The sequence below is a fragment of the Psittacula echo genome, assembly GCF_963264785.1.
Source record: "Psittacula echo genome assembly, chromosome: 4".
Lineage (NCBI taxonomy): Eukaryota > Metazoa > Chordata > Aves > Psittaciformes > Psittacidae > Psittacula > Psittacula echo.
The window spans coordinates 31,659,478-31,686,965 of NC_137738.1; the positions used below are offsets into that span (position 1 = coordinate 31,659,478).

The window sequence follows — 27,488 nt, forward strand, 5'->3', positions numbered from 1 at the left end:
TGCACAGTAATGGCTACTTCAATACAGTTTTCTAGACTTGTAACAAAAAGTGTGATTGGTTTCAAGTATTTAATGGATATGAAAATGTAATGGGGAATTAAAAGACTTGCTATTAAAATTAATATTTAGAAAAATACGTTGCTGGCTGGCTAAATGTAATGTGAGGCCCTTATGAACAGCACGAATCAAACCTTTGGCAATAACCAGAAAGGCTAATTGGGTTTTACTGTTTGGGATGGATTTGGATGAGGTTCTGTTGTTTTATTTTAGGCAACTGGGGATTGTTTTAATTACTTCATGACTTAATTACTTCATGCCGTTAACGGCAGTCACCTCTGCTCCTGCGCCTCCCGCCTCGCTCCCTGACACACCTCAGGGGGCTGCGGCGGGAAGCACTCTAAGGGCCGTTGTCCCGCCCGCCGCGGCCGTTTGGAGCAGTATGAGGCGACCGGTACGAGGCGGCCGCTGTCGGCGACCGCTTCCGGAGCGAGGCGAAGCCGGCCGGCGGCACTTCCGGCGGCAGCATGGCGGCCGGCGTGGAGCTGGGTTTCGCGGCGGCCGTGGGGCCGGCCGAGGCATGGCGGCTGCGCAGCGCCTACTTCCCCAGCAAGGTCGGGGGGCGGCCGGCGTGGCTGGGCGAGGCAGGGCTGCCGGGCCCCGCCGCCCTGCGCTGCGGTCGCTGCCAGCAGCCTTGCGCCTTCCTCCTTCAGCTGTACGCGCCGCTGCGCGACCGCCCTGACGCCTTCCACCGCACTCTCTTCGTCTTCGCCTGCCGCGGCGCCGCTTGCTACCGTATCCCAGGCCCGCAGGGGCCCCTCCGCGGTGAGGCGGGGGGCGGTGGGTGAGGACGGGGCAAGGCCCCTCGGCCGCCGCTAACCGCCGCCTGTCGCCCGCAGTGTTCCGGAACCAGCTGCCGCGGCGGAACAGCATCTACCCCGAGGAGCCGCCCCCCGAGGAGCCGCCCCCGGAGCTTGCTGCCGCCACCGCCGGTCCTCCCCGCAGGCTCCGCTGCGGCGCCGCTCTCTGCGGCGTCTGCGGCTGCCTGGGGCCGTACGCCTGCGGGCGCTGCCGCCGCGTCGGCTACTGCGGCCCAGAGCACCAGGCGCTGGACTGGCGGCGGGGGCACCGGCGGTTCTGCGAGCAGCACGCCGCCAGCGGAGGTGGGTCTCCGACGGTTGGGGGAGAGGGGGACTCGCCCACAGCTTGCCTGAGCGGGCTGTGGTGGCCCGCGGTCTGGCCGCAGAGTGCCCGCCGATAAGCGCTGCCCATGCAACTGCCGATACCCCACCTTGTTACTGGGGTATGAGCCTGTAGAGACAGGAAAGGTGGCTGTGTCTTCTGTGTTGTTTGATGAGCTGCGAGGAAGCCCTCAGTAATTCTTTCAGATGCTTTTCCTTCTCTTAGATGTTTGGTTAACGTCTAACTTAAGAACGTGTTGTTCCTGGAAGGCTGATAAGTATAAGATGTACATTTGTTCTCTCTCAAAGATCTCTTTCTGTTTGCCTTAAAATGCTGAGAGGATGTAGGCAAATGTTCTTGCTTTGTAGTCTACTCCTAAGATTCAGAAATTGTGAAGGAATGTAGAAAGGTGCTGCCTTCACAGGATACCATGAATAGGTGAAAAGAGAGGTTTCCACGAGTGTACTCTTTTAGAGACACTTTTCGTACACCATCTGTTCTGCTGCTCTCATGTCCCATTCATACACCTGTTTGATTGCTGGTTGCTAAGAGGACAATTACAGGATCTTTAAAGTCTTTTTTTTTAGTCTTCAGAAGTATCATATGAATAGCAGGGCAGTGAAACTTGGTGTGTGCAATGTAGCCCCTGTCCTGCATTGTTCAGGATACTAGTCTTGAAGACTCTGTAGGAAGTGGAAATAAGGAGAACATAAGTTGATTTGTGCAAATCAAGTTATGGGGCAGTCAGTCAAGACATGGCATTGAAACAGTGGAAACCTGAAGCACGTATGAGCACATAGTTAACACTGCTGTCACAGAAGGAACACTTGATGTGTTTGTGGAAGCTTTGCCTGCTTGGGGTGTACAGTTGAAAAGCATTAAATCGGTGTGGCGTGGGGGCACCTGGTGTACGCTTGACTAGTGTGCATATGCTGGGTAAAGTGAGAGATACACAGAGCTGTTGAACTGCAGGGTTTGGTTTTTAAAATGTGGCTGCTAACACTGTTTAGTCTGTCTTCTCTGTCTTCTGGATTTAGAGAGATTCAGAGCAACATGTCACCTGTTGTGGTTTTCTACTGTTCTTAATGTAAAATCTTTCCTGTCTTTCAGTCAGGTCAGGGATGTAAACCTGTCGTAGTTTAAGCCCAGCTGGTAACTCAGAACCATGCAGCCGGTCGCTCATTCCCCCCCTTATGCTTTCCCCCAGCTCCTGCAGGGATGGGGAGGAGAATCAAAAGAATATAACTCCCACGGGTTGAGATAAGAGCAGTCCAGTAACTAAGGTATAACACAAACCCACTACTGCTACCACCAATAATAATAATGATAAGGGAAATAACAAGGGAAGAGAGTACAACCGCTCACCACTCGCTGGCTGATACCCAGCCCGACCGAGCAGTAATCTAGCCCTTCCAGGTAGCTCCCCCCACTTTATATAGTGGGCATGACGTGCTGTGGTATGGAATACCTCTTTGGCTAGTTTGGGTCAGGTGTCCTGTCTCTGCTTCCTCCCAGCTTCCCCTCGTCCCTGGGAGAGCATGAGACTCACAAAGTCCTTGGTCAGAGTAAACATGACTTAGCAACAACTAAAAACATCGGTGTTATCAGCGCTATTCCCAGGCTGAAAGTCAAGAACACAGCACTACACCAGCTACTAAGAAGGAGAAAAATGACTGCTACTGTTGAACCCAGGACAAAACCACACTTGCTTGTGCAGGGTTTGCAGTTTTTGCTGCGTAGTTTGCTGTGTAGTTTTGGGGGAGAAGGACATGAAATCTGAGATGACAAATGGTATCTGTTTTCTGTTTTGTAGATGGCTCCGCGGATGCAGTTCCAGAGCATAACGAATTCCTTTTTCCAGAATACGAAATTTTGATAGAACCTGAGGAACCAGAATTCCTTGCTGACAGCACTGTAAATCCCAATGATGAACAAGGAGCTGCAGAGACATCAAAGGACCTGAAAGAACAAGAGGACTTCCGTGTCACAAGCAGTGCAGGTAAGAAGATGTAATTCTTCCTAACAAAGCCTGCATCACATCTTTAAAGTATAAAATACTGTAATTTTTAAGTGTTCATTGTAAACTAGTGGTGCCAAAAGGCTAAATCTACAGTCATTTGTAATTTACGTTTTTTGTAGACATCCCATAATATAAGTTGCTTTTAGGGGAGAGACTTACTAAGCCCTAACCCCAGGAGCTGTTGAAGTGGCTGTTGCTGCAGTGAAGCTGCAGGTAGCTGGGAGTTACGCTGTGTCACTTTGTGCTTCCTGCAGGTAAGAAACAACACAAGTGAGAAATACGAGACCCTGAGCATGGGCTGCTGGACACTCTTTGCAATCGGGAGACTGAGTTACATGCATTGACATGACAAGTTACATTGGCTTGACTTAGTTCAGTTTGTCTGAATTTATGGGAAATGTGTAACAAATCTGCTTATCTGCGCTAAAGAAAGATGTTCTGAGGCTATTCTAGTTGATCTTCAGTTAAGCAGCTGAAGTGCAGGCACTTTCCCCTCTTCCTCCGAAGTGCCTGATGTGTTTGCAGCTCACTATGCAGCTTTGAACACACCCAGGCAGTGTTTGTGGTGGTACCGGGAAGGCTGCTGGGCTCCCGGCCGTCCATCTTGAGACTGCTCAGTACACCATGTTGATGTGAACGTTGGACTGTAACAGACACGCTCTTCAGTGCTAGAAACTGAAGCCTGGCACACACACAACATGGGTGGCCTTTCCAGATGTCACGTTCTGAAGGCTCAGCATTCTCTGTGATACCCACTAGGAGCCACAAACTTAACTCCTTCCCTTTCAGGCATTCCAGTGTGGACATCTATGTTTAAAAATGCACCTAACACTAGTAAATGGATCTGTGTGTGCCTGTCACAAAAGGCAGGCCGGGGGGAGTCTTGGAATGATTTTGGTCTTGGAATACTGGAAATGATTCTTGAGAGCAAAATGCAGTCACAGGTGCAGTAGTTTTTAGTTTCTGGCTGTCTTGCATTAGCCTGTAACCTTTGGGTTTTTTTTCTTTAGGTGAAGCATGTCAATCTTTAGATGACGAGACACTGGAAGCTATGGCAAAACATGAGACTGAAGATGACAAGATTTTCCAAATGTTTAAAGAACGAATAGCTGTCGAACCAGAGCAGGTCAGAAGATGGGGGAGCTGTAGAACTTAAGATTCTGGCCCAGCATCTTGCTGCACCTGGACAATGTTTCACTGCTTTCTGTACCTACCGTTAGATATGGCAATGGTGGGGATGCCCCCTCATCCTTCCCACACCTTAACCCTCATGAAGCATTCCCTCATCTTCCTTATGGGTGAACTTGATTCATGCTGAAGAAAGAGTTTAGCACCTACTCACCTGTCTAAAACAGAAGTTGGTCAGGATGAGAAGGCATGGGAGGGTTGAAGCCAACACTGGTGAGGTTGGGACCTGCCATCCTGTGAGGTGGTTTAACCAAAGGAGGTAGTGAGCCATTGCAGCCTTCCTCAGCCTTTGGCCCTGTTGGCTTCTCTTCTCAGCTGAAGCAAAACTGCAAGGAAAAGCTCTGTCACTGTCACCAGCTGCATGGAGGGATGGTTTGGATTTTTTTAAGGTTGAAGTTAGTGATGGCTCTAAAATGTCAACTGTTTAAACCAGAAATCTCCCCCATGCTATTGTTTGCTAACACAAGAGGCTGAAAAAAAGCCTCATTGTGAAATAGAAACATGGCTCTCTTCCATTCAGAGGAAACACAGGCCTAAATCCATGAATATGGTGGAGGAAGAAGATATTATCTCTGTGTTTTACCTGGGGTTTAGCTGAGGGGTTAAGGTGTACACACAGAAAGTAAGAGACTTTGTTCCCTCCTCTGCTTGAGGTAGATGCATCACTCCTACCATCCCCATCTTGACTGATCTTTTGATAATGCCTTATTTCCTGTATAAATCCTTAGATAGTAACAGAACAACAAAGGATATGAATGTCTGAAAGTACCTCCTCCCTGGACATCAGGACAGTCCCCTTCATTTAGGTGCAGAGCTGCAAACAGGAAGAGCTGGGTTGCATTCCTGACTTCCGCACACTTCTGTGTGCTAATTATCAATCTGCTCTTCCTTTGTCCCAAGACTAAAATACATGACCTCACACTTCTGGGTCCCTTAATTAGAATCATAAGAGCAGTACAAATCATTGCGGTTTATCCCTGGTTCATTGAAAAAAAGCTGTATGAATACTTCCATCATTCAGATAGTTAAGAAAATTTGTATAAAAGGGCCTGTCTTATTTAAAGTACCACATTTGCAACTGATAGACTTTGCCATGGGTATTACTTAAAGGAAGTGACCTTTTTTGCACCATCTTACAGCTTTGTCACTAAATACCAATTCTATACCAAGATGAAAAGACAGTCTCAAGAACTTATCTTCTGCTGTATTTCAGATTATTAGATACTGCAGAGAAGGAGAAGGCCCAATCTGGGTATCAGGTGAAAATATACCTGAAGAAAAAGATATCCCAAATTGCTTATGTGGTGCCAGAAGGATTTTTGAATTCCAGGTATGTAGATTCATTTACAGATAATATAGACAGTGTAGTTGAGACTTAACAGAATCTAATTGTATAGGTGTTGACTTGTAGTTAGAGTGGGGTGGTTGCAGTTGCTACAAGCTAACTATGTTAAATGGTACAGAGCCCTCATTTACTACTGTAACTGCTTTTTCTTTGAAGACTTTCACATACAGTAGGCAGGTTCCCATCTGATAATTTGCACCATTTATAAAATGGTGCACTGAATATGGAGCCATCTCTTAAGTCATAGGAGTCTGGTATTGTGTATTAAAAAAGAAAAAAGCTTTCCTGATGTGACTTGGAAATACGTCTGGCTGGAAACACTTGGCTGTAGAATTTTGAATGCCGAATGTGTATATTGGGTGAATACACTTAATGTCATGCAAAGACAAAACATAATTATGAAGGTAATTTCAAATGGAAGGAGGCTTGCAAGTCAGGCAGCACTTTAATAAAACTTCTGTATCTCAAGTAAGTAGGGCCATGCCTTTTTTCCCCTGTGTATCTACTACACTGTGTTGGGAATTCCAAATTTATTGTGTTTGAGTAGCTTTCATTGGGATTTTAGTGCAGGAGAACATAAATGAAGGCAGGGCCCAGCTTTGAGAAGACATGCAGGGAGAGGGTAGAGGGCTGTGGTCTACCTCTAAATCTTTGTTTTTCCTTTATAAAAGATTATGCCACAGCTCCTGAACCACCTTCAGGTTGACAGCCTTGGAGAGAGCATTGACTGGGGAACACTGGTGGTGTACACCTGTGCTAACAACTGTGGTGAGGAAAATAAATACATGGAGGAGTTCATATGGAAACAAGACTTCTCTGCAGGCTCTGTTTGCCTTCCGTCAGGTTACGAAGCCAAATCTTCTAAATAGAATACTTGCCTTGTTTCAGTGCATCTGTGCTTTGCAGACAGGTTGAACTACAGTTGCTGATAGCTGTGGATCTTTTGACTGATAGAAACTAAAAGTTAGACCTTGACAGCCTCTCTCTTGCACTCCACAGGAGCTTTTACCTCAACCTAGTACTGAGGCCAGATGCATTTGTTCAGTGAGTTTAAGTAAGTTCAAATCTCAGTTCTTAATGTTTAAATAAAGATGAAATATTTTTGGATTGGTCAAAGTATCTTTTGTTCTGACTGGATTTGACAGAATCATAGAATAGTTAGGGTTGGAAAGGACCTTAGGATCATCTAGTTCCAACCCTGCTGCCATGGGCAGGGACACCTCACACTAAACCATGCCACCCAAGGCCTCATCCAACCTGGCCTTGAACACCGCCAAGGATGGAGCATTCACAACCTCCCTGGGCAACCCATTCCAGCGCCTCACCATCCTTACAGTAAAGAATTTCTTCCTTATATCCAATCTAAACTTCCCCTGTTTAAGTCTGAACCCGTTAGCCCTTGTCCTGTCACTACAGTCCCTGATGAATAGTCCCTCCCCAGCATCCTTACAGGCCTACTTCAGATACTGGAAGGCTGCTGTGAGGTCTGCACGCAGCCTTCTCTTCTCCAGGCTGAACAGCCCCAACTTTCTCAGCCTGTCTTCATACGGGAGGTGCTCCAGGCCCCTGATCATCCTCGTGGCCCTCCTCTGGACTTGTTCCAACACTTCCATGTCCTTTTTATGTTGAGGACACCAGAACTGCACACAATACTCCAAGTGAGGTCTCAGGAGAGCAGAGTAGAGGGGCAGGATCACCTCCTTTGACCTGCTGGTCACGCTCCTTTTGATGCAGCCCAGGATATGGTTGGCTTTCTGGGCTGCGAGCGCACACTGCCAGCTCATGTTCATTTTCTCATCGACCAATGCCCCCAAGTCCTCCACAGGGCTGCTCTGAATCTCTTCTTTGCCCAACCTGTAGCTGTGCCTGGGATTGCTCCGACCCAGGTGTAGGACCTTGGACTTGGCATGGTTAAACTTCATCAGGTTGGCATCAGCCCACCTCACAAGCGTGTCGAGGTCCCTCTGGATGGCATCCCTTCCCTCCGGCGTATCAACCGAACCACACAGCTTGGTGTCATCGGCAAACTTGCTGAGGGTGCACTCAATCCCACTGTCCATGTCACCAACAAAGATGTTGAACAAGACCGGTCCCAACACCGATCCCTGAGGGACACCACTCGTCACCGGTCTCCAGCTGGACACTGAGCCATTGACCACAACCCTTTGTGTGCAGCCATCCAGCCAGTTCTTTATCCACTGAGTGGTCCACCCATCAAATTCATGTCTCTTCAATTTAGAGACAAGGATGTCGTGTGGGACAGTGTCGAAGGCTTTGCACAAGTCCAGGTAGATGACGTCAACTGCTCTCCCCATCCATCAGTTCCGTAGGCCCATCATAGAAGGCCACCAAATTGGTCAGGCAGGATTTCCCCTTAGTGAAGCCATGCTGGCTGTCACCAACCACCTCCCTGTTTTTCCTGTCCCTTAGCATGGCTTCCAGGAGAATCTGCTCCAAGATTTTGCCAGGCACGGAGGTGAGACTGACTGGTCTGTAATTCCCTGGGTCATCCATTTTCCCTTTCCTGAAAATGGGGGTTATATTTCCCTTTTTCCAGTCATCAGGAACTTCACCTGACTGCCATGATTTTTCAAATATGATGGACAGTGGCTTAGCAACTTCATTCGCCAGCTCCTTCAGGACCCGCGGATGGATTTCATCAGGTCCCATGGACTTGTGTATGTTTAGGTTTTTAAGATGGTCTCGAACCAGATCCTCTCCTACAGTGGGCCTAGGGTCTTCATTCTCACAGTCCCTGCATCCGCCTTCCAAGACTTGGGTGGTGCGGTCAGAGCCTTTGCCAGTGAAGACCGAGGCAAAGAAGTCATTAAGAACCTCAGCCTTCTCCAAATTCCGGGTAGCCAGTTCTCCCAGTATCTTCCGGAGAGGGTCTACATTGTCCCTAGTCGGTCTTTTATTCTCTACGTACCTATAGAATCCCTTCCTGTTATCCTTAACGTCCCTAGCCAAGTTTAATTCTAACTGGGCCTTAGCTTTCCTAAGAGGAACTTAGGTTGTTGTCTGCCAGGATTTTCCTTGTGCTACTCAAAAATTAACATTCATTCACAGAGAGAAGCAGACTATTGTAAGATCCCTTGCATGCTTATGCTCAGGAGGAGTATGGAAGTAAGTCATAACTAAGACAAAGATGTGTAGCCTTTCACTATACAACTTAAATGTGCTTCTCTTTCTCAGAAGGTACACTGAATGTAACTTGGCAGTTGTTACATGTTGTGATTGAGTGCTTATTCAAGGTAAAATGCACAAAAATTAAGTGTTTTATCAGACTTAAAACTATTAATTGAACTAAACTATTTCTGTATGGGACTATCTGTCTGATGCAGAAGCAGTTTAAACACAGCCACCCTTACCAGAACACGTCTGTGTTGTTACTTACTGCCTGTAGCAGCAGATTTTCAAGCTGAATGGTACCTTAAGTCTGCTATCTTTGGTGAAAAGTAAGTGCCCTCTGCAGGGATTCTTTTGCTCCTTGACTGCAGTATAGCTGAGGCAAGAGAAAATGGAATCATAATGCTGAAATTACCGTGGCAGCAGCTTTATGCCTTTGGCTATAGCTGTATTTGCAGAAAAGATGGGCTGGGGCAGGGGGAGAGGGCAGAGTTGGGGGGGTGGGGTGGTTTTACTATAGAATTTACTTCATTTAGGTATTCCCTTGTCCTGCCCAGACCATTCCTGCAAAAGCATGGACAGTCATGCAGCTATGTTCAAGAGCACTTAGTCACATTCACTAGCTCACAGCAGTGTGGCACTAGAGGTGATGCAGGGTTTGGCTATTTTTAACTTACCCTGGCAAAGCTGCATTATTAAACAGCAGCTTTCTGGTAAGATCTGTGAAACCAATTATTAAAACACCTGGAGAAACAGTGGTGTACAATGCTATGGGGGGAGTAGTTCTATGGATTAAGATTTGCAAGCAGCAGTAGCAAAGCCAACCAAAACTTCATTTTGTCTGGAATATAACACCAACTTAGTAAAAAAAGAGACCACGGTTACATTTGGGTTAGTTTTAGATAAAAGCTGTTTGAAAGAATGTGCAAGTCATATAAAGGAGGTTACTATTACTGGAAATTTACTGGAGAAAAAGTTTATTTTTAGTTGTCAGCCTATAAGCTTCAAGCACAGTTCAGAGGGAAGATCATGTACATACTGACTAGTCTTTGACATTGTACAGGAACACTAATATAGTGAGGCTCTTATAGTTGGTAAAATACAAAAGTAGTATTTTAAAGAAATTCTGGAAGCTAAGCAGGGATTTTTGTTCAATTCAGTCAAGTGTAGCTATTTAAGACTTGCATAAATCCCATGTGTTGCAGATAAGGCGACACATACTGGAACACACACTTCTCCAACCAGTCATCTCTTGCTTTGGCATACAAGAAATATTCAAGCTAGACATTGCCAAGGATGGTTTGCTGGTAAGCAAATGATTGGTAACCAATGATTGCTGGTAAGCAAGCCAGAGCATTGTGAAGACTCTCAAAACGACAGGTCACTTGGAGTAGTGCATGTGCTAGTGAAAGATCCAGGTTAAATTAAACAAAAAAATCCTCCAAAACAGTTTTCAATGTATTTCACTCTACCAGCTGGGTAATTTTAAAATTCATTCAGACAGTTCCCATAGTTGTATAAACAGGGTTTATTGTACACGTGGAGCTGAAGGAGGAAAGAGAAGGAAGGTATATATTATATATATGTACAGTGAGCCATTTTCATTAATAAATTTATTCTGTCTTGCTTAATACTGGAAAAAGGGAATGTGTCTGGCACCAAAGAAATTTAAAATTGGAAGAAATTTAAAAGCTGAAGTTCTTAAAATTATAAGAACCATGGTCTTACGGAAGGAAGTTAGAACATATATACATGGCAATTTAAGTGGTTTACACGCTGAGTGACACAGTCGCATTTGTCTTTAATCCAACTTATGGATTTCCTATTAATAGAACTGGCATTAAAACTATTTAAAAGCTAGAATATAAATAAACTTGGAGGGACTGCTCCAGGAACAGCCCAGTAAAGCAACTCACAGTAACTCAGTAGACATAATCAAGAATACAGTTCCCCTTGAGCATCAGGGAAAGTAGGCACTAACTGGGAAATAGTCCAAGTCCTGGTGTTGCAGCTTCACTGGAAGTCCATCTCTTGTTACTGCTGTGCCATACACAATACCTTGTAAAATATACCCCTGATTTCTCTGAAAGATGCATAAACTGTTACGTTGTCTTTCTGAATCCCTTTAAAATAGGATAGATGTTTTCAAATGCTTCATAGATTTCTGCTCGTACTTTAGCACCTAGAAAGAGGGGGAACCAAGTTAGCTTGTATCTTTCACCAAATAATTTTAGCTTTTAGAATGTTTATTTGTACACAACTCTATATAAAACTGATGCATATCCATAAATCCCTGGTTTTACTATCTCTTTGTATTTAACACACATTTCATACAGAGCATATATTACCAGCCTTCTCACTGTTTATCCTGATAAATTGCAAAACTTTCATTAGCATCTTTGTGCGCATCCTCCATTTGCAAACAGGATTCTTCCATGCACAACTTCCACAGGAGACCCAACTAGAAAGCACAGCCCACGGGACATTGCTGCAAAAAGACTCCACTGGTGGAACTTTTTTTTTGAGAGTGTGAAGCCTGGGGAAGCAAGATCTGGCCGTGAAGACCACTGCAGAGGCCTGCCACTGGTCACACTGCAGGGACATGCTCCTTTTTCCTGAGTCTTGTGGGTTTTCTTCCTCTATCATGAGATTCAGTATGAGGGGAAAAGGAAGGGTTTAGGTGGAGCGCTTGAGGTTGAGGTGGTCCTACAGCATGGCTATCTTCCCTTCTTTGGCTGCCATATCAAAGGAGAATGGCAGCAGCCTTCAGCCAAGCTGTCAAAGAACACTGAGTGCAGTCATAAACATCCAGCCCAGAGAAACGGACTTTCAGATTTGCCAGAAACACCACCTGCGCTCTTACAGGTGTTTTGGCACTTGAATGCTTAATTAGGATTCACGGTCGCTGCTTATATGAATTTAGCCAAACATGTCTTTTGGTTTGTGCATTCTCATCCACAGAATGCTGTACTATCTGATCTTTCTCAGTACTGTCACCTCAAAAGGAAATAACCTATATATCTTTTGGTATCATTGTGTGTTCTCTTGTAGTACAGTCTAAATCTAGCCTACTGGAGTAAGATAATGTCTTCACTTACCAGTTAAAACCACTTTTCCAGAAACAAAAATAAGCAGAACAATTCTTGGCTTGATCATTCTGTAGATTAAGCCAGGAAACAATTCTGGCTCATAGCTGTAAGAGAAAAGAGTGACAGTGTTCAAACATGCTTGCACACACATGTTCCAGTCTTTCATCTGCAGGAATGGGCAGAGCAGATGTGGACTTCACTGAAACTTGGGAGAACACAGCAGGGATCATGTTGATGAGTTCCTACTGGACAACTTCAGTTAAACCCAAGGCAGAGCAGTGACAGGAACAAAGATGCAGGTTTCCCTCTGGTGCAAAGGAATAATCTGAGCAGGTGCCACGCTCTAAGACAGTCAATATGCAACAAGAATGAAACATAAACAAGCCCTTTTTTTTACCTGCTGAACTGCTGGTGTGTGAGTACCAATCCTTCTAATCTGATGGGGAATTTCACATCACAGCTACCCACCATGTTCTGAATCTTAAAATCCAAAAATTTTGCAGGAAAACCCAGTTTCTGAACAACTCTTGCATACTTCCTTGCTGCCAGTCTGGATTGCTCCTCACTGAAGTGAGAAAATGATAACCATATTATTTCCTCAGTTAAGTATTACTTAAAGCAAATACCATTAAACCACAAATATGTAACTGGAAAAAAATAATCCGTGTTGAGGGGGAGGGGAGGGTCACATGCAAAATTTTACATCCAAAATTAACAACCAGCACTGGTTTGCATGCTGATTTTCATATTAGGGTCCAGACATTCAAATGTTCATTGAGGCAGAGAACAGCAAGTTATAAATCCACACATTTCACACTCTTAAAATATTGATCCAGTCTTCTAATGGGATGTGAAAACTGTTACTTAAATATTCAGAGTAGAACAACTTTGAACTACTACTGCTAGAAAATGTGTGTTTCCAGAAAAATCTGTGAACTGCCAAAACACTCCTCTTGATTCAGCCCAGGCATTCAAATATGGGTTTAACACAGTGAGTTATTGGAGAACTCAGTTTGCTTCAGTTTTGTAAACAGCTCAGGATGTAGTTGTTCCTAACACAGAATAAGACAACTTGAATTTCAAGTATCACCAGGCAGAGAAAACATTTCCTGTACAGCTCTATTCATTCATCTCTGCTCATTAGCTTATTGCTTCTAGATTCCTAACGGATTTCTTCAGAGCAGTATTTCTATTCCGCCCACTGGAGTTAAGCTTATGTTTAGTTTTCAATTCTTATGCTTCAATGATCATGTTAAGAGATCAGACTACAGGGAGCAGAGACTTGGAGCTGTTGGGCTGTGATGAATTAAACAATTCAAATACAAAATCACTCTTCTGCCACCAGCCCTACAGCTGAAGCAGTTCCACTGCAATTTTTAAATTATTAGAAAAAAAATTTATAACTGCAAAGCCAAAGAAGTGAATGCAACAACCTCCACAAACCAGTTCATCAGACTGTATGAAAGAGCTTCAGAAATGAAACTATAATTTCTCCCTTCATGAAGCCCTTTCAGCCATGAAAGGACATTTTGTGTGGGAATGTGTATGAGTCTATTTGAAATAGCTGGGAAGCAAGCTCAGTCATACCTGCACAACTTTGTGGTATATATACAAGTACTTATACAAATGATAGTAGTTATAAAGCACCATGGTACAAGAGAAAAGACAGCCTAAGTTAGTTTACTTGTAATACCTAAACATACCTTTTTGCTCCTGTGCAAACCATTTTTCCAGAGCTGAATATAAGTGCAGTAGTACGTGGCTCTCTTATTCTCATAATAACAGCAGCAAAACGCTGAAATGTGAGTGTTGAGACTATCAGTGATACATTGATGTGATCATTACATTAAAACCAAATTTGCATAATCTAAGTAGCACGTTACACTGCATTGCCAAGAAATACTAAGTTCAAACATACTTATGGATCACTCAAAATTTACTTGAAATGCTTAAATCATAAGTAGCTTCAAACACACACGAGAGGTAGAGTTAGACACAAAGAATATTTACTATTGCATTCTTATTTTACTAAGCTCATTTCTCATTAAGGTATATGCAACATATAAATAATGTTAACATTTGCAACAGAGCAATAGAGACAATCTTAAAAATAAATCAAACCAAAATTTCCTCCACATCTCCTGAAATCAGATCTGTTATAAGCAAGATGGAAGACTATCTGCAAATATTTTATGATCTATTTTGTTTCTGTGTCTTAAAAAACCAGGCAGTGTGAAATACCAGCAAACAGAACAGCTGGAGATCAAAGTTCTGTGTAAACAGAAGCCACCTCAGCCACCATAGTAGAACACAGCAGCCTGGTTAGCTCTAGCTGTTTATTCCAAGTACTGTAACATCTCTGCCTGCATTTCCAAACATTCTTAAACTTAAGCAAGAGATACTGGAAACTGATGTGGACATACCCCTGTTTGTCTGTTACATTTAACTTGGACCAGCTCACCATGCAGCCCCATAAGCTGTTCTGCTGACACAACCAAGGCGGTAGCGTGGGTTACCTACCAGCACATTTGTCAAAATATGGCTGAAATAATACAGCCAAGCAACATCTTCTTTGATAGATGAATGTACTGACTGAACGTCAACAGCATGTTACATAACCCTTCTGTGTCTCTGCTGTGGAAAACAGCATTTTGTATTGGTTATTCTAGCCTACAAGTTTTATAGCCACCTACCCCTACCTTAAATTACCACGGCATGTTCAGATTTTTTGCTGTGCTAATATCTTACATGCAATTATCCAACAGCATTGCTGATACAAACTTACAGTAACAGTTATTTATCACATACACCTGCACACATGCTTTAATCTTCCAGAGTAAAGTTTAGGTAAACTGCAGCAAAATCCAAAATACTAAAACAAAGCCATCCACCCACAACTGAGGAAAACTGAAGCCTTCCCAAGGCAAGTCAATTCAATTCCATACACAACATCTAAACTTTTATTAGAAATAGCGTCCAACTACCGTGGTTGCAAAGCCACGGTAAAGACACCCAAAAGAAAAATTAAGTGACTTAATTTTCTTGAATCAACACTCCAGGTCCTCTACTGTTGCTCAGTTTCCCAAGCTAGAAGAATCCCTCTGTTTAACAGACTTCTCTTTAGAATCAGCAGGCAACTTAGTAGTCAGCAAACAAACAAAAAAACCCCAGCAATTGAATTTTGCTGTTCCACCAAACCTAGCCATCAGAAGCAAGGAGGTGCCATGAGTACTGGGGGAAAACACAAAGGAACAGAGCTCAGAGGGGAAGCAAGACTGTAAAAAATGAGTGAGCATGCTGGGACCACAAGAATTCCAGAGGAGCAGATCGGTGGAAGAAGCCACAACCATGGCCCTGGCAGGAGCCCAGGAGCTGAATTCATCCTTCCTTTCTCCTTGTTGGGAGACAGGAGACAAGACTTCATCATCAGACATTTCATAGTAATATGAAAAAGGAATCTTCTGAGCACCACCAAACAAACATGTCCATATGAACAGAAGCAGAGGCCAGCTCAACAACAAGCAATTTGGCCAGTGTATGACACTGTTGGTTAGGTTCTTCCTAAATGTGCTGTGTTCTGTCTAAATCTACCAAATTACAACGTGGTGTAACACACAGCCACATCAGTATTAAAATGCTTTTTATCAATCTGACAGAATATTGTAAGTCTATGAAAGATTTCTTTTTTAACTATAGTACAAAACGGCACCTACAGCAGGAAGGTTCTTCCATCTATTACTACAGCAAAGTACACCCACAACCTGTGCCTTTGACATAGGTGTTATAAGATAAACTCAAATACATTTCTCTTACCTTGGGATTATATTCAGCATTTCGGGCACGAAGAGCAATAGTTTTTAGGTCAAGTTTGCAACCAAGATTCACTGTGGACACAATATTCCTGAAGACAGTTCAGAGAAATACATTAAAAATACAGTAAAGAATTAATGTGTCTTCTTCATTTTTAACCAAGCTTGATTCTTATAGATAGATACATGTTTTCTATTTTTTTCGCCAAGTGGGTCTGAATGACATCCTTCCTACTGACAGGAACATTGAGCAGTGTTTTGGCTCAGGAACCTTCTTTTGTAGGGCAGTAGCTCCTAAGGCATGACTGCTGATTCCTCCTGATCTGCCAGCTATTATGAGAATAAAAGCTATAAACAGAGAAGAATCTCTGTTTGAGTTTAGCAGGAAGAATTCTTGATGTTAAGGGCCCCCACCACAATCATGGAAGTGGCTGGAGACAGGAGAAGGTAAGGTAGCAATAGTACAGTCTGGAACTTTCCTTGGTATGGGAAGAAGAGTTGCATGACAAAGTGGGAACAACCTGGGAAGTACGCCCATTGCCAGGCAATAGGGTAGGAGGTCTCTAGAAAGTTTAACAGAAGCTCCTAGATGCAAAATTTAACTGGAAACTTGTTTTCTGGGAAAACCCTAAAATATAAAGGTCTTTATGGGGAAAAAATAAATATGAGGAACTATTCTTTCAATGCCAAATTCATGTTATCAACCACTTCTCTTTGGGCCTTGCATAAATGGCTGTAAAAGTCTCTTTAAACTGAAGTCTAGTGAAAGTACTTTCATACTTAAACACAGAATTAGTTCTAGCTTTTTCCCTCCCTCATTACAAACTCAGCTATAGCCATGAACTAGAAAAGGGGACATAGAATAATAAGTACAACTCAGCTCTAGCTCCTAGACTGGCAACCAGTTTCTTCCCCTCTACCCCTTCCAGTTACTTTCAGCTGTGACAGTTCCTGTCTTCTGCTTTAATATCTCACTAACAAAGTTCTATGCACAATGAAGTGGAGCTATTTGCTTTTCTGTGAACATGTTGCGAGTATCTAGTAAAGTACAAATGAGAGTGTTTCCAAGTATGCATATTTTGAAATACCAGATTATCAACCCAGGCTACTTCATAGCTAAAGCATAATGACCTCCTAAAGTGCATAGAGGAGTTGAAAGCTACAATTGTGCTAAGTAAAGACACGGACAACATCCTCCACTGGTATGCTTAAAAGATGCATGTTGACAAATCACTAAGAAACGGTTTATATTACTAAGTCGTTTAGTAATAAAGCTAAGCTAAAAATAAAGCAAAAAATTACTCATATTGCTAGAGGAGTCACATAAATTCTCAGGACCTTCCTTTCTGCTGAGATGCAGCACCCAATTCCTGATGTGGCTTTGGTCCCAAGCCTTTAAAGGGCTATCTAAGAAAGAACATGCTGCACTAAGACACACAGCACTCACTGTAGTTGTGGCACTATTCCAGAGCTCTCAGATGCTGGTGTTGCAGGAGTTATTGGAGTCATTGGAGTCATTGGAGAGGGGTACAGAGGTGTGGTTCCTGGCAAAGGGGCTGTGGTAAGAGTCTGTGAGTGGAAGAGCTGAGGAGTCTGACCAGATGTTCCCTGTGTTGCTTGCTGTGATGTAGATTGCTGCGCTGCCTGTTGCTGCTGCTGCTGCCGCTGCTGTTCCTCTAGAATGGACAGACTATTGGTGCTCTGGACAGGCTGTGGTGTCAGTCCTGTGCCATATGGCATCATCGGGCTAAAAATTGGAAGTCCTGGAGTCATTGCACCCTACAGAAGAAAACATGAAACAAAAACAGATCCTGTTGACATCATGCTGGTTTTAAGAAAAAAAAAGTTTTCAGGAGGAGTCTAAAAATAAACCAATGCAAGTTACTCACATCAAACCTGAGGCATGTTGTAGTAACTAGCTAAAACCAGAAAGTTCTTGAAATGCAGCTCTTTATAGAATAACATTATTTCTAGGGATCTGTCAATTCTAGCATTGTTCATCTCAAGCTAGTGATGCAACATGCTTCTCACACTACCTTGCAAGCATGCCTCAACTCTGACCCACAATTTAACTCGTGATTGTTTCAACAAAGACTGTGCCCATCCTACCAAATGCATTCATAGCACAGTGTCACTCCATTATGTATGCTAATTTAAAGGACAACCACCAAAATTAAATTATTCTTTCCAACTTGTCTGTCATGTTTCAACTTAAAAGAACCCTATATATCTCATGTTACTTATACCTCTGGACATACAAATTGATGGGTTCAAAATTCTGCTTTATACTAGTATTATTCAATACCTGGTACAACTTTTCAGATGTGCAAACAAAAAAATGTGAAATTACATGCAAGAAACAGAAAACACTTTCACAAAGAAATTCAGATGATAGTTATGTATTATATCATTCGTTTTTACCTGAGGGGAGGCTAAGCCTTGAGCGTAGGGCGGCAAGCTGTTGTTCTGATCCATTATTCCAGTTATTCTTTGGTATGGCCAGAAGTATCTTCTTCAATTAGTTTAAATTAACTTCAAATCCTAGAGGGTTTTTAGCTCTTTAAAACATTCCAGCAAAGTAGCTTTCAAAGCCAAGCTGAAAATGTTAGGAAGACATCAGCTCCAGAGAAATGTGTGTTATGAGTCTCGGATACTAATCAAAGCCTGAAAAAAGAAAAAGTAGTATCTTGAGAATAATGTCTAAATACAAAACCAAAGAAACTATCAGCTGCTGAGTTACAAAAGAGACACCCACGTACAAATACATATAAGAACATTTACACATGCACACACACAAGCACGATCCATAAATATAACCTTTTTCAGGCACATTCTATAGCAACTTTGCAGCGTGCTTCTGCTGAAATCCCTGACACATGAGCAGGCCTCTGTCTAACTTAACCCTCCTCCACAAACAACTCAAGCTGTTAATGCCCATTCTTGTCCAAGATTTGCTTTAGCCAGAAAAGCACTGATTTTTTTTGAATTTAATTCCCCTGACTATGAACCAACAAGCTCACTGACACATTGCTTGGAAGTCTCCTCCTGGCAATTTTAAGGCTTGGGCTTACAAAACAAAAATATGTTTTCTTCCATAGGAAAAGCATCACTGATCAAATCCAAACTAGGAAACCCTCTTCTATCCACTTCCATAAAATAAAACACTAACAGCTTTCAAACAATAATGACATGCACTCTATGAGGAAAAAAATATGTGAAAGCCAATTTCAGGCACACAAGTGAAATGTACACGATTTTTTATCACTTTTTAATTATACCTCTGTTGCTGTGTTATGGAAATAAACAACACAAGTGGAGAATTTTAATGCTACACCTTGAAATCAAATATTTTTCCATCAATTTACAGTTTTCTTAACTAGACCTATTGCCCAGAAATACTCAAGGTCATTATTAGACCAGAGATAGACCACCTCAAATTTTGAAGAAAGCCTATTTATCCTTTCTCTTTTTTTGGTGAGGTATGAGAGCTCAGAACTACATTAATATACTGCAGCTGAAAACCATGCTTTCTACCCCATCATAATATGGTATTATCATCTTTACCCTCACCAAAGGTATCAAACAGACCACCCAGGTTTTACAACCTAGAACAGGGGTAAATAGAAGCCTGAACATCACCCTCAATAAAGTCAACTCCTCGACAACACGGCTGTTTAGTAATAAGTCTAGATACCAGGCATGCCAGAACCCGCAGCCAGGACACTACCTACAAGGAGGTCCATCTTGTAACCATCTAACCGCGGCTTGCTCATAGCTCCACTACAAGCGCTGGGGAACGCGTCTGTCGAGGGCATAGAGCTCAGAGACAAGAGACCTCGGAGAAGGCCCGGCCCTGCCTCGGAGCCCGCTTCCAGGAGCTCTCCCCTAACACCCAGCAGCGCTCAGCAAGAGCCAATTTTGGGGTGAGGCCACCCCTCCTGCCTCTCTGCGCCGTCCAGGTCCCAGCCCGGCCTCACACCGGCCCCAGCAGCGTGCAGCCCCCCCACCACCAGAGCCACGCCACCGCCACGACCCCTCGGCCCACCCGCCCACTCTCACACGGGGCAGCGGTGACCGTTGTAGTCACGCAGCCGCCCGCGGTCACCCAGCCCCGGCACCAACGGCCGCCGCTGACCCCGAGACGCGCCGGAGTCCCACGAGCGGGAGCAGGTTCCTCACCGCTGCCCGCGCCGCCCCGCGCGGATCAGGCCGGCGGGGAAGGCCGCGGCGCCGGTGGGGAGATGCAGAGCAAGCCCAGCCCGGCACACCGGCCCCTGCCCTCCAGGCCCGGCCCAGTGGCCCTGGCACCCGTCGCCTTCTACCCCGGCCAGCGGGACGAGCAGCGGCCCCAGGAGAAGCGGGCGCGGTGCGGTCTGTACCTGCCGCTCCCAGCGCCACCCTGCCGCCGCCGCACAGCGCCCGCGGGACACAAGCTGCCGTCGGCGCGTCTCGAGCGCGTCACTTCCGCCGCGCGCCACCACCGCATTCTCCGCCACCATCTTCAGTGAGGGCGAGGGGTGGCATCTGCTGGGGAGGGTGGAGCAGGGCTGGCTGGCCCCTTTCCTTGGCAAGGCAGGGCAGGGCTGGGCTGTCGTTCCCACTCGCGGGTCAGGTGCCAGGCCTAGCCACAGCCTCCTGCGCTGGAAGGATGTGCCCCATTTTCTAGCTGTACAGATCGCTGCCCCTTGCTCTCTGCCGCAGTCGCACACCTTGCGGTGCCACTGCTCGCTGTGCACTGCTCCCATAGAGACTTCGGCAAAAGCAACTCTTCCTCCCGGGCAGGGGGACACGCTTCTGCTCCAGAGGAGGACCGCCCGCATCTCTCTGCTCCCTCGGCACCAGCTGGCGATTTAACCCCTTCCTGCTTATTTCCACCGGTGCCATGGTGCCTGGCACCGCGCCCATAGGCCTCCTCACGGACCTCCTGTGCTTTCTGACCCTTGCTCTCCCCAGTGTTTCTCAAGACGCTCCCCTATTCCAGCGCAGGAGCCACATTGCTCCTCATATGCCCAAACACACGAGGTTTGTTGAACACCTCACCACAATTGTTGTCACCTCTGTGACTAGGCACTCGAAAGACGAGGGCTGACAACACTTGGACCAGGCGAAAACCCCACCCGGGAGAGGCCGTGCGAGACCCGGCCCAGGCAGCGCCATTAAGACGCCCGCTGGCTAAGAGTTGGCTGCTCCCGTTGTGTGTCCTCCAGAGCAGACGAGAGGTGGCAGCCGCTGCCATCCTAGAGCGGTGCTCACCACTTCCGCTTCCGATACCGCCATTTTGCCGTGAGACAGCAGCGAGCGGATCGCGGGGATGTTGTCTACTGTTGATTATGAGGATTTCAGACCTGAGAGGGTCTACGAGCTCGGCGCGCCCGTGCAGCACCGCTTTTCGCCCTACACCTTTAACGGAGGGTGAGGAGTCGGAGGCGGGGGGCGAGGCGGGCTGGGGCACCCTTTTCCCGGGGGAAGGGGCCCTGAGGAGGGTGGCAGTAGACCTGGTATTCCTCGTTTTGCTCTTGCTTCTCCCCTGCGCCTTTTGTCTCCCCTTACGAGCGCCTCTTGGTAGAGAGGGGTAGTGCCGGGGAGAACTGGTCTCGCCCTTGCCCTGGGCCGAGCGTCCCGCGAGTTCTTGCAGCTCTTGGGCATGTTCTTGCTTGGTTCTATGGCTTCCTGAACTTCTGTGGGCTAAAAGAAGCATCTTCCGTTCCCCATAGGGTTGTTTGTTTGTAAGTGGCTCAGGAAACATATGCACTGGTGGTATTACCAGCCTTTAAACCTGCAACTGGGTTAAAAACTACCTTGTCGTAACTGTTCAAGGTAGGTGATGTTTTACAGGCACTTGCAGTGAGTTGGTGACAGGAGCTGGCCAGGATTAGCAAGCATCTAAAATGACTAGTCTTTAGAGTCTCTGTCTTGCATTGTATAGAAAACTCTGTTTTATCAAGTTTCTGTACAGCGTTTAGTTCAAGTAGGAGAATCACAGTGTCTAGTATCTTCTTTCTCCAGTCTTGAGTCATTTGTGGGGATGTGCTTAGTGGGAAACATAGCAAGGAATATAAGTTGTATGACAAAATGTGAGTCTGGGTATGGAACTACTATATAATGTATTCCTCTGGCGCCTAAGAAAATATTTGTGCTAAAAGTCATGATTATATGAATATTCTTTTTCAAGGACTGTGCTGGCAATTGCTGGAGAAGACTTTTCTATCGTTGCCTCTGACACACGACTGAGTGAAGGTTATGCAATTCACTGCCGGGACAGTCCAAAATGCTACAGACTGTAAGTCCACATCTTGTAAGAATTGAAACATGGAGAAGGAGCTGTAGCATTGGGCGTGTCACCTGCCTGAAATGATCTGTTGCTTTCTTTAAGCAGAACTTTCAGAAAAAAAAGTTAGAAAATTGATTTTGGAGTTATGGGCACTCTTGCTGTAATGCAAGATGTGATGTGATGTTGTAAGTACAGCCAGATTTCTTGTTTCGTGCTCTTGAAGTTAGTTGATAACATGGTATTTTTAGCATGATACAGGGTATTTAGCATGATGCTAAGCACATAAGCTTAGTAGGTTTCTTGTTTGTTTGGTATTTATTTATCTGCTCTGGTTATGCAGAAGTACTTTTGTCTTAACTGTAGGAAAACTTCATCCTGTGGTAGCTCATTCTGCTTCATCAGGACAGCTGGTGTTGGTACACAAATGTGCCCACTGCTGCCAGTTGTGCTGTGTCTCTAGTCAACCATCTGGCACTTCGAAGAGGTGTTTATTTTAGGAGAGGTAAACCTATCAGTAGTTCCATTGTTGAACTTTTTATGCTCATTCTGTGTTTATCTCAACCCACATAGATAGCATACACATAGTTAAAAATAGTATTGTTTACATTCTTTTGACTGTAGCAGGTGCTTACCTAGGCTGCCATCAGCTATGTAAATATTTTTTTGTTATGTTTGTGTTTTGCTTTTTATTGATGATACAAGATCATGTGAACTTATATTTCTCCTGGCTAACTCCTTAACTATATCTTTGCCCCTGATTCTGTCCAGATGGACATTACTGCAGTACAGTCTGTATACCGCACATGATGGCTTTGTGTATTTCTAGAGACAGGCTGAGAGAATATTTCAATTTAAACTGTTTTTGAATGACGGCTTTGTGTTAGTCTATAAGTGTATGTGAATGTTTGTAGACTCTCACCAATTTACTAGAAATTAAATTTCAAACATGCACTCCTGTAGTTAGCATTCATGAAACATTTGGAAACTGAGCAGTGAGCTGACCTTCTGTAATGCAGCCGCAATCAGGTAACTTCTGTTTGGTGTCACAAAAAAACACCTACAGCATCCATAGACATAGGTGAAGTCCTGCACTTAACGAGTCCTGTCCAAGATGTAGATTACAGTTACCTTTCGTAAACAAAATACTTGTTAGACATTTTAGGCAACTGCTTTTGATAGCATTAGAGAACCTGAAAATAAATTTGATATATTCATAGCAATCTACTGTGTAAGTAAGTGGCGTGGTTCATACTAAATCTAAAATCACAACAAAATTTTACCTTTTACAGAACAGACAAAACCGTCATTGGATGCACTGGTTTCCATGGCGACTGCCTTACCCTCACTAAAATCATTGAAGCAAGATTAAAGGTAGCTAACTATCTATCTTACTGCTTTTAGAACTTACATTCTTACTATCACATTTGAGACCAATAGTATGGTATGTTTTAAAATATAAGTTTTGCTGGTTTTCTTCAAGTGTCTGTATCACAACTGTGTTGCTGGTGAAAGATCAGGCAGGGGAAGTAGATGCTCTATTCTTCCTAAGTATAACATCACAAATTGAAAGATTGTGAGGCATGGAGAGGAAAATGTTAATGAGCAAACATATATTCTTTGCAAAACTTTGGAGAAATGTTAATGTTAATTTAGGGCTTGTAAGAAGGCCGGTGTGTTTTCAGTCATCATGCTAGTTAATGATCTAGCTTAGACTTTTCTGTAGTGAGATTGCAGAAATGTGATTTTGATTTAGTGTCTGACTTTCTTCTTGAACATGCCATCCCACTTGCAGATGTACAAGCATTCGAATAACAAGACCATGACTACTGGAGCTATTGCAGCAATGCTATCTACAATTCTGTATTCTCGGCGTTTCTTCCCTTACTATGTTTACAACATAATTGGTGGACTTGATGAAGAAGGTAGGACTTTAATTACAAAACAAGAAAGAGGGGCTAAATTCCTGTGGGTGAATAGCTATCCTTTTATGTCTTGGATGGTGTACTGATGGAATAAAAAAGTTTGTGTTCCTATTCCTAACACCTGCCTTTAGGCATTACAGTACTTGGATCAAATCCGAGTTATGCATGTGACTTGTTATCTGATTTCTGCTGCTAACTGGATCTTCCATTTCTGAAGATCTGATTTGATAACAATTGAAGTTTGTTAATCTGTCATACTTTACTGTAGACTGGAACAGTATAGCAGCTTCTGGATTTCTTATGTCTTCAAAGGAGATGCTAGTGGTAAAATCGTATATATCTTACTCAGGCCTGTGTGTGTGCTAGGAGCTACTATATATGAAGATTTACTCCAGAGATGTGTTTCTACAGAGATATCTTTATATATTAACTAACCTCTAATGAAATAATTACTTTTACATAGAAGCCATAGTTTAACCTACAGATCTTGTGGGACTTACTGGGCTTGAATTGCTAAAATACTCTGGTCTCTGGGTCTGAGCAGGAGCTCAGAGGTGGCCTTGTTTGGACAATTTCTGCCATTCCCCACAGTTTGTTGTTACTACTAAGTTGCACTGCTTTCCCAGTCTTGCTAAGACATGTCTATGATATGTAGAGTCTGGAAAGGGATTAGTCTGTACTGCATAACGGTAAATTTCAGATCATGAGGATGTTGTAGCAGTTGATAAGAATCAGAGTGCAGATTTGCATGCATGGGCTTAATTTGGGCCTAGCAAAACTGTTTTGATTTAGTGTTACGTTCTGGATCTCTGCTAGCTTTCTCAGGGCCGTTCAGCCACCTGTGCTGTGCTGCCAAGTGCACTGGCCAGTTTATTAAATAGGGTGCAGCCTATCTGAATAGAAAAGCTGAGCTTGGCCAGGTGCTGTGTTTTGACTAGCATGTCCTCGTCAAACCCTGGTGCTTCAGAGCCGCAGTGCATCTGCATCTCTCATGTCAGCACAAGCTAATAAACTTTGAACAACTTGGCCTGACTCCGGAGGTGAGTGTGTAAGAGACCAAAGCATCATCCCTGGTTCTGGGAAGGCAGTGCAGAGGCATCCGAGCATGCTCTCTGGAGGTAATTCAAGACATGTATGGTTAAAAAATGATGGCTAAACTGCCTCTGTGTTCGCTTTAGAACCAGCAGAGACCTTTGTGCAGCACTGTGCTCTAGCATTTTCTCCTGCTTTGATTATTCAGCACTTTTTCTGTGGTAAGAACTGTAGAAAACATCTGTCAGAGCGTGGCTGTGACTTAAATATTGAAAATAACCTTGCATATAGTACCAGGCCAAAACCATGGTGAGCCTGCTATAGAAAGCAGTCTGGGCATACTGTAGTGTTGTTTGGTTAAAGATTGATGAGATCTGCAGTACTCCAGAAATTGCTTATGGAGAACATGTCTGGATTATGTTTTTTTTTTTTTTTTTTTTTTCCAGGGAAGGGAGCAGTATATAGCTTTGATCCAGTGGGCTCATATGAGAGAGATTCTTTCAAAGCAGCTGGATCAGCAAGTGCAATGCTGCAACCCTTGCTTGATAACCAGGTAAAATAGTTCTCTTCCCCCTTACCCCTTCCATTATTTCAGTAAACAGTTGTGACACTCAAATGAATGTAGCTTTAATTCTGGGGAATACTACTTTTGGGAAAAGCTTTAAATGTATTGCAGGTAGGACTCGTTAATCTCCATGCGTTTATAAATTTTGGGGCTTCACCTGCTCAGCAGAAATCAAAGTTTTGGTTTAGAATCTGGTCAGGTTTCTAATAGGTTGCAAACAGTGTGCTGTGTGTTTAAAATACAGGTAAATATTTTAATTGGGGAATTATGTTTCCCATAGAAGCTGTTAGGGTTTTTTCCTGTTTGTGTTTTTTTTTGTTTGGGTTTTTGTTGTTTGTTGGGTTTTTTTTTGGGTGGTGTTTGTTTGATTTGATTGTTGTTTTGGTTTTTTCCTAGCTGGTAGCATAAGTATGCCTGTCACTTAGCATGAAATAGTACTAAATTATGAAGATAGAATTCATAGGTGTATATAGCACGTTTTATCACTTAACATATACTTACTTAGAAGTCTTAAGTTTTGTACAACTTGGACACCGTTATCTAAGAATGTTTTTACATAAAGCTGATAGAAAGTTCTGTCTAAAATACTTGAAGAATTTTTTAACAGTTAATTGCAGCTGGTAGTTGTTGAGTGAGAGAAATACCAAAGCTTGTTTTACTAATTTTACTCACTGACACTGGTGTTGGTATTTAGTCAGTTGAGCCTGATACCAACACAACTTTAGTGTTCTTATAGTTCTTATTAGCTGAGAAAGATTATTATTGTTATTAGTATTGTTATTATTTAAAGAACTCCAGATTCTCAGCTTTGAATTAGTTTTGAATTTTATGGACTGAGGAAAATAAAGTATCTTCTATGGAATTAAAGTTGTCATAGTAACTTTTTCTTACTTATGAATTTGAGGCAAAGTAAGCGACTCTTCCCCTTCTTTTCCTGTTCTGGTACTTAAGTTGGACACTTGAGTTTGTCAGTTAGAATACACAGTTTAATAGGACCGGTTATGCTCCAGGCTGTTATTTTTGAACTTTAGGTATGTTGATGAATATTTGCTTTTAAGAAATGTTCCCAACTATCAATGACCAGATAAAAGGCTTGGTTGCAGTTCTGATACTACTAACCCAGTGAGTAGGGTCTGAAGAATTAGATGAGTTCAGTTCTGAATGTTCATTATGATCTTGTAGATGCTGAATGGGCAGGAGGAGCAATACTGGCTGTATACTGGGTCTGCCTCTAGTTACTTTTGTAAGAGTATCAGGAATGGCAAAGCTCTGATGCTGATCATGCAGCTGTGAACTGTGTTGAGGAATACTTTTACCAGCTTTGGGTTTCTAAAACAGACCAACTACTTTTCTACTTTTGAAGTTGTCTAAATCTGCTCAGTCTAGTGGAGACTGAAGCAGCTTTCATGCTAGATGGATCATACTTTCTTTAAAACACATTTTCATCTTTTCTTAGATTGGCTTCAAGAACATGCAAAATGTGGAACATCTACCCCTGACCCTGGAAAAGGCTTTGCAGCTGGTTAAAGATGTCTTTATTTCTGCTGCTGAGAGAGATGTGTACACTGGGGATGCGCTTAAGATTTGCATTGTCACAAAAGATGGAATTAAAGAGGAAATTGTCCAATTACGAAAAGACTAATTCAGCTTGCTTATAAACATGTAATCTATGATGTACTATTCACCTGTATTATGGAGACATCTGTCTTATTAAAATTTTTCAAGAAGTTTGACTGCTGTAATGGTGAATATTTTCTTTGTTAGAAGGGGTAGTGGTTTTAGAAACCAGAGAAGTTCATGATAAGGAAGCGGCTAAGAGTTACAAGTCAGTTTTGTTCATCTCATCTTCATCTATTGATCGATCTAATCCCGGTCTCAGTTTAAGCCCCTTCTCACAATCCCTTATGCTACAATATGGTGGAGTTTAGTTTACTAAAAT

At 43.6% G+C, this 27,488-nt stretch overlaps 3 protein-coding genes across 6 annotated transcripts; 2 read left to right on the plus strand and 1 right to left on the minus strand.

The window, feature by feature from the left end:
- Positions 1–245: 245 nt before the first annotated feature.
- PDCD2 (programmed cell death 2) lies at positions 246–11,953 on the plus strand. 2 transcript variants are annotated; one of them, XM_080615316.1, is made up of 6 exons: positions 246–822; positions 897–1,160; positions 2,993–3,178; positions 4,210–4,325; positions 5,601–5,717; positions 11,288–11,953. In XM_080615316.1, exons 1-6 carry the CDS (start codon positions 525–527, stop codon positions 11,324–11,326), a joined length of 1,020 nt encoding a protein of 339 aa, XP_080471442.1. In that variant the 5' UTR covers positions 246–524; the 3' UTR covers positions 11,327–11,953. The 2 variants fall into 2 exon arrangements, with proteins under 2 accessions (XP_080471442.1, XP_080471441.1); XM_080615315.1 differs by lacking the exon at positions 11,288–11,953 and adding an exon at positions 6,404–6,792.
- Positions 9,948–20,184, minus strand: TBP (TATA-box binding protein). 3 transcript variants are annotated; one of them, XM_080615317.1, is made up of 8 exons: positions 20,139–20,184; positions 18,181–18,423; positions 17,207–17,538; positions 15,764–15,851; positions 13,654–13,745; positions 12,348–12,515; positions 11,960–12,054; positions 9,948–11,043 (listed from the first exon to the last, which is right to left on the minus strand). In XM_080615317.1, the coding sequence occupies exons 2-8, from the start codon at positions 18,232–18,234 to the stop codon at positions 10,964–10,966; spliced, it is 909 nt and encodes a 302-aa protein (XP_080471443.1). In that variant the 5' UTR covers positions 18,235–18,423; positions 20,139–20,184; the 3' UTR covers positions 9,948–10,963. The 3 variants fall into 3 exon arrangements, with proteins under 3 accessions (XP_080471443.1, XP_080471444.1, XP_080471445.1); XM_080615318.1 differs by having other exon boundaries at positions 19,939–20,148; XM_080615319.1 differs by having other exon boundaries at positions 19,895–20,148.
- A 351-nt stretch (positions 20,185–20,535) lies between these two features.
- On the plus strand, positions 20,536–27,282 carry PSMB1 (proteasome 20S subunit beta 1). The gene is made up of 6 exons (XM_080616667.1): positions 20,536–21,171; positions 21,932–22,039; positions 23,320–23,401; positions 23,823–23,952; positions 25,431–25,537; positions 27,006–27,282. The coding sequence occupies exons 1-6, from the start codon at positions 21,071–21,073 to the stop codon at positions 27,189–27,191; spliced, it is 714 nt and encodes a 237-aa protein (XP_080472793.1). The 5' UTR covers positions 20,536–21,070; the 3' UTR covers positions 27,192–27,282.
- The last annotated feature ends 206 nt before the right edge of the window (positions 27,283–27,488 follow it).